Consider the following 8,528-nt stretch of genomic DNA (forward strand, 5'->3'; position numbering starts at 1 on the left):
TAGCTCAAAATTCTGGAATATATTCTCTTGGCTACGTTTCAACTTGTTATAGGTAACTTTTTTCAAAAAATAAAAAATAAAAAATTTGGTCATGCAACACGATGGGTGGAACTTCAAAATCTGAACCAAATTATTCTGCTCATGCAAAATATCTTATTTATTAACTTTGAGAGTTGAAATGCTCATCATGGTGAGAAGAAAAGGAAACAGAGCATACAGGAAGTTTAGATCATTTCAGATTCACAGTTCACATTACTAGACGAGCCTGGAAAACCAGTTACAACTCGGGGATCAAAAGAAATGTCTCCAGATTTAGAGGACAGCGAGATCTTTAGGCCATTGTAGCACAGGGTCAATTTTTCACTAGTCAAAATTTGTGGCTAGAGCCTAGAGCAGAGGGCGCTTCAGGTCTCAAAGGTCATGCTTTCAGCTTCCTTTCTCACTGACTCAAACAGCACAGAAGAGAGGTATCTCTCCCCAAAGCTTGGGAAAACAACCTACAAAGTATTTATGCAGACAATTAGCATTCGAACAAAAAATGGCATTGGTGAAAGTGTGCATTTGAGTTCATTCAGAGGAAGAAATGGATGTGAGGATCATGCACATTTAGTCATATCCCGTTCATACGACAATGATCATTGTAGCTAGGCTTACGACTAAACAAAGGCGCGTAGTATTGCTTGGGTTGAAGAAAACTAGAACCTGCCCAATATTGCTCTACAATATGATCGGTAGAACTTAATTGTTAGCCTGCGGCTTGAAGGGAATGGACCATCACGGCAATGATGAAGTATATTATACTTATTGAATGAAAATGCTCAAGGAATCAGCAATGAAAACCCCGGGGAGACGTGTTCAAGGGATTCGATTTTGTAATAGAAACATTATGCAGAGAATCAGTTGAGACGATCTTATTTGACAAAAAAAATTTGCTAGGATAAGGTCCATCCAACTTACAACAATGAGCTTTCCAGCATTCTCTGGTCTCTTTGCAATCTTAATTGCAGCAGCGGCAGCAGCACCAGATGATATTCCCACCTGGAACACATAACCCTACTCGTGTAAGTGCACTCTAAAGTAATAAATATGGCAATGGTGTAAAAGATTACAATTTTTTTAGGTCAGGAACTTACAAGCAAACCTTCTTTTGTTGCAAGAAGCTTTGCAGTTTCAATTGCTTCATCACTTGATATCTGCACCACATATCGGGTTTGGTAAATGAAAAACACTGAAGCAGTTTTGGTGTATAAATAAAGGATAGCCATGCCCTGATCAACTTATTAGATCATGTCTATCAAGTGGTAACAACATTAAATTTCATAGTTGTGGAGTCAGAAAACGTATTTCCAACCTGCTATTGATGCATTTTGATATGTACTACCAGCTTTTGTTTTTTTGTTTTTTTATAAACATGTATTAATATCACAAGCTGTCTATTTTCCTCTCTTTTTCTTGAAGTAAAAGTTATCCAGAAGGAACGATGGCATATATTTACCTCATATGTCTATTGGTTACAGGCACATTATTCTTGATTTTTGAATGATTATAAACAAAAATAACAACGGAACAAGTCAATGAGATATGACATGCACTTAAAAGCATGGAGCTATCTTTGTAAATAAAAAAAGCATGGAGCCATCAAAAACCTTTGAGCCTTACTTGAATGACTTCGTCAATGATATTGACTTCCAAGACACCTGGGATAAAACCAGCACCTATTCCTTGGATCTTGTGTGGACCTTTACATTAGGACAAGCATGATAAATATCAGCATCATATCAAATTACAAACTGCGTCTGTTCATTTAAGTAAAGCAACATTAAAGTTTTCACATTAGACAAAACCGAAATATGCAAAATAAGAATCCAGATTCAACATTCAATATGATCACAGACTCAGCTAACAGTTATTCAAGAAGCTATATGAATGTATAAACGCTTTTGGAAAGTCAGGGAAATTGGTTCCCAAGCTTGAATCTAGAAGGACTATTGGTTAGAAATAATTTGTACTACATAAATCACCCGGCCAGCTAAATCAAAAGCTTGAGGCTACAGTCTAAAGACCTATTGTATCACCAACAAAACGAAGCAGAAGAATGTTTGATCAGAACAGTAATTGCTCATCCATTTGAATAACTCCTAGATATGCTACAAGTCAGCTGAGATCGGTACTATAACTCTTCATGACAACCCTACCTCAATCATAAATTATCACTTAGACCGAAAAGCTTATAGGAACTTCATTTCCATATCATTATGCTTATTCCTTGGTCTGTAATTAATTCTTATAACCAGAAAGAGCATTTCAAGCCATCCACTGCTAAAAGGGTTGTTTCAAAATGAACCTTGGTGCATCAATGCCAAAGAAACATGTCACAAATCATTGGGAAGCATGGTAAACAGAATCAAGGTTCCAGATTAGGCAAGGAACACAACATCAGAGACGCAATGAGTATATAGCTCACCAGGCTTTCCTCCGGTTAGGACTGGACTCTCAACTGGTTCCACACCATACAGCTAACACGTAAAGAAGAAAAAACCAATGAGTAGAAGAGCATCAATACGAAAGTAGAAGCTCTTGTTCCGGTTTTCTTCAATAGAAGTTCATTCACAGAATTACTTGCAACTTTTCAACTAAGCTAACCTTTACACTAGGGTTCTTCTCTTTAAGATATTTCCCTGCACCAGTTATAGTTCCACCTGTACCTATCCCAGAAACAAAAGCATCTATTTTTCCTCCTGTGCCTTCCCATATCTCCGGTCCAGTGGTTTCATAGTGTACCTACAAGAACATAAATCACATGAATATTTCCAAGCACAGTATCCTGTGCTATATATGCCCTGGAATTGATTGACTACATACCTTTGGGTTGGCAGGATTCTCAAATTGCTGAAGCATGTAAGCATTAGGTGTCTTGGCCAATATCTCCTCAGCCTTTTGAACAGCCCCTTTCATGCCCTTTGCAGGGTCTGTGAGAACCAACTCAGCTCCGAAGGCTCGGAGGATGATTCTTCTTTCAATACTCATTGAAGCAGGCATTGTTATGATAAGCCTGTACTGCTTCGCTGCCGCCATGAAAGCTAGCCCTATGCCAGTATTACCACTTGTTGGCTCAATTAGGACACTCTTGAGCATATCAACAACCGCAAGCAAAAGCAATGAAGATTTGTGAGCTCATAATCTCAATCAAGTATCAATCTTAAATCAGTCTTTAATCTTCATGCTCATAAAGTCATAATGTTGGTGAAACAAACACATCAATACTTGCTCAAGATTCATTCGTGTTTGCAATTTCCACCACTTCATCATGCAACATTTCTACACAATTAATACATCTCCCACATTTTCAGCCACAATATGACATGATTAATGAACATCATCAGTAATTGATATAGAAGCATGATGGTAGGAGAAACCAGGCAGAGAATACAGAGGATGCAGTTGCTTCATTATTCCAAGAAAATAACACTACCATCCAATAAGTTTATCTATCAAACACTAACCTGTCCAGGTGTTATAAGCCCCTTTGCCTCAGCATCTGCAATCATACTATAACCAATTCTGCATTACACAATGACAGGGTAAGCAATAGTTAATCAAAGCACCATATTTTCAGGACACTGCATAGAAAAGAAAAATGACCCAGTAAAAAGACAAACTAATATCAAGCCTATACCTGTCTTTCACACTAGAACAGGGCTCCATCATTTCCAATTTTGCAGCGATACGAGCTACACAACCATCGACAATATGGTTCAGATATACCAATGGGGTTTTCCCAATCAACTAAACACAATTACACAAAACTTATTAGCATCATAACCAAACCACTCAAAAAACATATGCAAGCAGAACAAAACCAGCGGAAACATACTTCAGTAACATCTTTAGCTATACCAGACTTCTCCACAGCCATTTTTCCCTTCCAAATTACTGCAACCAAAAACACACTCATCAATTCATAACCAATACTGAAAGAAACATCTTTTCTTCAATGATAAAAAAAAGATCTCATTCTTTAAAGAAATAGATTTAACCTAAATCAATGCAGCAACCTTACAGATAGGGGAAAAACTAAAAGGACCAAGGCATTAACGAATTCTCTTCAGTTTCATTTCTTTTAGTACAGTTTCATTTCATTAGTATTCAGGATCAGCATATTTGAAAAACCCAGAAATAAATATACTTTTGACGAGACTGAAACCAGGAGAGCTCCACAAATTTAATAAACAATTAAGTAGGACTTAAGAACTGGGAAAAAAAAATTACCTCCTCACACTGACAGTCAATCTCTTTGTTAGAGCTGATAAAACCACGAACCCCCTTAATTGATGATTAACCAACAGAGCCACCAACCCAGCTATATATATATATGGGCTCTGAAATCTGACGTCATAATTACACTTTCCTTTTTAAGTTTTTTTGCTTTTATGGTACTGCTGAACCTGCCCTGTTTTGAGGTTCTGTTGCATTTGATCACAAAGTTCCAATCTTTTTTTCCGAAGGACACAAAGTTCCAATCTTTAGCCCATATCCTATCTTTCACAATGAAACCCATGTTGTAAATTTGCAATGTAATTTCTTAATTACTGAACTTAATAGTGTAATTTGTAAAAAGAACCCTTCTTTTTTTTTTTTCTTTGTTTCTTTAATTTTTAACAAAACCTTATCCTATCAGAACACCATAAGCAGAGCAAGCAACACAGTGGCACTACCACAAAAGTTGTCTCTCATTTCCAACCTCAGAAAACTAATGGCAACCCTTCACTTCACTCCATCTCCTTGTTTCGCTCTCAACCCAAAACAGTCGCACCCGACCATACTGCCCTCTCCTTTTCAGCTCAGTCTCCGGCCAAAACGACACCGTACACGGCGGCAGTGGAATGTGGTCCGGTCGTACAAGGTTGTGGTGGAGCACGAGGGCAAGTCCACTGAACTCGAGGTGGAGGAAGATGAGACCATACTAGACAAGGCATTGGAGTCTGGATTGTCTGTGCCGCACGACTGCAAGCTTGGGGTGTGCATGACTTGCCCGGCTAAGCTTATCGGCGGCGGGGTGGACCAGAGTGAAGGTATGCTGAGTGATGATGTGGTGGAGAGGGGGTATACATTGCTCTGTGTTTCGTACCCCAAATCAGATTGTCACATTCGGACCATTCCGGAAGAGGAGCTGCTCTCACTCCAATTAGCAACAGCTAATGACTAAAAAATTTGGGTTTTGAGAAGTGAGGGGTGTTTGAAATTGAGGCATGTTTGTATCGAGTTATCGATTGTTGAATAGAACTTATATATGCGCTTTGCTTTATCACTTGTGAATTTGTTTTCTGGTGCTATTTGAATCCTATGATTGGTTAAGCCACCAAAGTAAACTGCTTGCTTGATGGGATACAACATCAAAACATTAGGCGAAACAGAGGATAAAAGGAATAATTTGGTAGATTGCATATAAGCATACACAGTGCAGAAACAAAGGCATTGGCTCATTATTCATAAACAACAAAAAAGACAAAGCTTCAAACATCCTGCAACTATCCACAAGAGGCCAGTAAGATGGTCTCAAAGTTGTTTAAGCTAGCAAACTCACATTGGCTGCGGAAATGGAGACGAGCAGACAACCAGAGTATACAGCATAGGTGGTTGCTTCAAGTCCTCGTATTTATCAAAGAAGGCGCACTTACCTCTCCTAGTTTCATGGGAAGTGACTTCAAAGGACTTTGTGCGCTGTATAATGTATAAATTGGCCGAGCCAGCTTTTATACTTCTCAAAGTAAAATGAATCAACTTCATCAACCTGATAGCTCCCTAACAATGATCAAACAACATACGAACATGGTCATTTCCAAAGAAACCTATAATTGATGCGCTGATGACCTAGATAGACTTGACGACAATAGCAAACAAGTCAGTTTCTATGCTGTAGAAAAGGAAGTCAGTTTCTTCCGTGCTCTTTGTTTGATCTTCACCTTAACATTAACGCCATTATCAATTAGAGACTGAACTACAACTTGAAGCTTGCCCTCCAACTTCTCCCCTTTCCTTGGTGTATAAATCACATCATGGATATCATCCCCCAATGCCCTCTGAGCCAGAACTTCCCCAACAGCAGCACAAGCAGCCGGATTCCTAGTTGAACCAAGGTCGAACTTCATGTCCTTTGATATGGAATGTGCCACTGCAACAACCTTACTGGTGAACCGGTGAACAATACAAGCACGAACTGAAGCCTTTGATATGTACACGTCAAGACAAAATGGCTCATGAAAAGGACCAGTGAGCTGATTATAGGTCGGAGTTCTCAGCTTCTTCTTGTCAACACAAGCAGCATCCACTTCACCAACCCGAGAGCTGTCCACAACTCTACATTGTTTCTCACTTCTGGCGGAAAACTTAGGAATTGGGTTCTCTCTTTTGCTTTCCTTTAAACCACTAACCTTCTGCTTACTCTCCTTTTCATCATCCCTCTTCCTATTACTCTCCTTTGGATCAACCTTCTTCTTTTTACTCTCCTTTGGATCATCCTTCTTCTTGGAAGACTTATTCCTACGATGGAAGTCGAAATTATACTCTTCATACTCTTTGGAATCGCGGTTGATTTTATAGAACAGTCTGCCGCGAACTCTCAAGTTGTCAATGTCATCGAAATCCGGGTCACCCTCAACAGGTAGAGAGCAAGTATCAACCTGCTCATCAACCACTTTATCCGATAAGCAACTCTCTTCCAATGCAGCCCCCTTCTTTCCTTGTTCCGCCAGCACCAAACCTGACGAAACCTGCCATGAATCATCGTCAACAAGCTCAATATCATAACTATCCGACCGGGGTTTAGGTTCGGAGGGAAACAATGGAGAGAGGCGAAAGCCACTAGAGTAGTATGCAACTCGTGCCGTGTGATCAAAAATGGGAATTGAGCAAAAAATAGGAGCCTTTGAAATGAAATGTGGAAATACTGCTGAAGCGAATTTGGTTGCTCTCCTCAACAACATTTTTCAAGGTCGGTTGCGACTGCCGCTACAAATTGCGTGGGTCTGTTTGAGCGAAAGAGGGTTCAGTGGAGCATTTTATCGAACAGTTGGTGTGCAACCATTGATGAACCTGGTGTGCCGTTCAGAAACTTGACTCGAACCCATTGACTGTTACTCTCAGGTGTTTTCGGTTTGTGACTTCGTGGGATGGGCAAACCGGCGATTGGTTGTCATGGCAGTCTGGGACATGTTTCCGTTCTCAAACTGGAAACTAGTGGCGGAAGAAATAGGACACAGTAGTAGTATGATTCCAACAGGTGAGAAGGGCCACAAAGTGTCAGTTAGTGCTTAAACCGACCAAAAACATATAGGAAAGTTGTCATCTAAGGCTATCTCCGATCGCGAAAATTATTCCCTGCACCAGTGGGACAGCTGCACCACGCATCAGAACCGTCCAATTTGAAACATGGATCAGTTTGTTAATAGGGACGTTAGTTGGGCGTTTGGGGGTCGTTTGTACTTTGTAGGCGAGTGAGGGGGAGAAAGGGAAGAGAAAGGGTCTGCATCAAATCATCAATCATCAATACTGCCCAGGAGGTGATAGATTCTGGATCAATCCAAGGCTTGAGCCATGAAATCTGAGGCGGCCGGAGAATAGAAATCTCCCGGAAACCCAATTTCCGAAAGGCGGAGGTTGTGCTCTTCGATTCCCCGGTTTCAGTGTTGGTGTTGCTGAAGATTTGGGTTTGAAAGAATTTTTTAATTTTTCTTTTCAAATAATCTTACATCATGTTTGGTGAGTTATTCCGTGAACTCTCCGGGATTTAATGGAGATTTTGTAATCTTTCCCGGCAAGCATCAATCTGCAGTACACCAATCTGAATATAAATCAAACACCATCACCATCACGACGTCGTCAACCCCTCCATTCTTGATGTATCTTCTCCGAAACAAAACAGCCTCCGACAATCCGTGACATCCGAAGCAGATCTGTCTTCGCCGTCATTTGAGCAAAAGGGAAGAAATCGTTCACGATTGGGTTCGCTCAACATGGCGATCAGGATCGCGAACGCCCCGCGATTGGGTATGGGCGTTCCGGAACGCGATTCGCCTGCAAAATGAGCGTTTCCGGTAACATTAGTCGAGGAGACAGAGGTGGTCAAAGAATGGGGGCATGGGGCGGCAGATTTAAAGAAGGGGATTTGGCGGTCGAAGGAGAAAGCGAAAGAGATCTGGACGTGGTTTTCAGTTTTGAGGAGATGGGCAGATGGTTGTGTAATCAAGGAGATGAGAGAGGAGATAGGAAGAGAAAAAAGGCCATTCGCAGCTAACGTCGTTTAGCTTGCACGCGCACTTAGGCGTCATGGCGCAGCTGTCCCAGTGGTGCAGGGAATAGGCTCTCCTCCGATCGATGTCCTAAAGTGCCAATTAATAGAATTATAGCTCAAACTAATCTTCAACTTGAGCGAAAAACTAAAGAGCCAAAAAAAAAGAAAAAAGATAGTGTTATTCTAAGACATTGAATACTCTTTAGCACATGTCATATAACAATCTTTAATTGATTAG

General features: G+C 40.5%; 3 protein-coding genes across 3 annotated transcripts; 1 reads left to right on the forward strand and 2 right to left on the reverse strand.

Annotated features, from left to right (window-relative positions):
* Positions 1 to 83: 83 nt before the first annotated feature.
* On the reverse strand, positions 84 to 4,386 carry LOC101304383 (cysteine synthase-like). Its single transcript, XM_004299067.1, has 11 exons — positions 4,270 to 4,386; positions 3,875 to 3,933; positions 3,677 to 3,786; positions 3,504 to 3,561; positions 2,863 to 3,126; positions 2,644 to 2,781; positions 2,465 to 2,516; positions 1,660 to 1,739; positions 1,134 to 1,193; positions 958 to 1,038; positions 84 to 497 (listed from the first exon to the last, which is right to left on the reverse strand). The coding sequence occupies exons 2-11, from the start codon at positions 3,914 to 3,916 to the stop codon at positions 405 to 407; spliced, it is 978 nt and encodes a 325-aa protein (XP_004299115.1). The 5' UTR covers positions 3,917 to 3,933; positions 4,270 to 4,386; the 3' UTR covers positions 84 to 404.
* A 351-nt stretch (positions 4,387 to 4,737) lies between these two features.
* LOC101304673 (ferredoxin-like) lies at positions 4,738 to 5,353 on the forward strand. Its single transcript, XM_004299068.1, has one exon. It carries the CDS (start codon positions 4,754 to 4,756, stop codon positions 5,204 to 5,206), a length of 453 nt encoding a protein of 150 aa, XP_004299116.1. The 5' UTR covers positions 4,738 to 4,753; the 3' UTR covers positions 5,207 to 5,353.
* Positions 5,354 to 5,423: 70 nt separating this feature from the next.
* LOC101304967 lies at positions 5,424 to 7,502 on the reverse strand. Its single transcript, XM_004299069.1, has 2 exons — positions 6,396 to 7,502; positions 5,424 to 6,308 (listed from the first exon to the last, which is right to left on the reverse strand). Exons 1-2 carry the CDS (start codon positions 6,981 to 6,983, stop codon positions 5,910 to 5,912), a joined length of 987 nt encoding a protein of 328 aa, XP_004299117.1. The 5' UTR covers positions 6,984 to 7,502; the 3' UTR covers positions 5,424 to 5,909.
* Between the last annotated feature and the right edge of the window lie 1,026 nt (positions 7,503 to 8,528).

The sequence above is a fragment of the Fragaria vesca genome, linkage group LG5 (genome assembly GCF_000184155.1).
Source record: "Fragaria vesca subsp. vesca linkage group LG5, FraVesHawaii_1.0, whole genome shotgun sequence".
Lineage (NCBI taxonomy): Eukaryota > Viridiplantae > Streptophyta > Magnoliopsida > Rosales > Rosaceae > Fragaria > Fragaria vesca.

Excerpts from the sequence above, each read along its gene's own strand:
- LOC101304673 (XM_004299068.1), top strand. The coding sequence starts at position 4,754 with ATGGCAACCCTTCACTTCACTCCATCTCCTTGTTTCGCTCTCAACCCA.
- LOC101304967 (XM_004299069.1), bottom strand. The coding sequence starts at position 6,983 with ATGTTGTTGAGGAGAGCAACCAAATTCGCTTCAGCAGTATTTCCACAT. Across the intron at positions 6,309-6,395 it reads AAAGCAAAAGAGAGAACCCA|AAGAAGAAGCTGAGAACTCC; the intron begins ATTCCTAAGTTT and ends GCTTGTGTTGAC.
- LOC101304383 (XM_004299067.1), bottom strand. The coding sequence starts at position 3,916 with ATGGCTGTGGAGAAGTCTGGTATAGCTAAAGATGTTACTGAA. Across the intron at positions 1,039-1,133 it reads CAACAAAAGAAGGTTTGCTT|GTGGGAATATCATCTGGTGC; the intron begins GTAAGTTCCTGA and ends TATGTGTTCCAG. Across the intron at positions 498-957 it reads ATGCTGGAAAGCTCATTGTT|GTTGTTTTCCCAAGCTTTGG; the intron begins GTAAGTTGGATG and ends AATACTTTGTAG.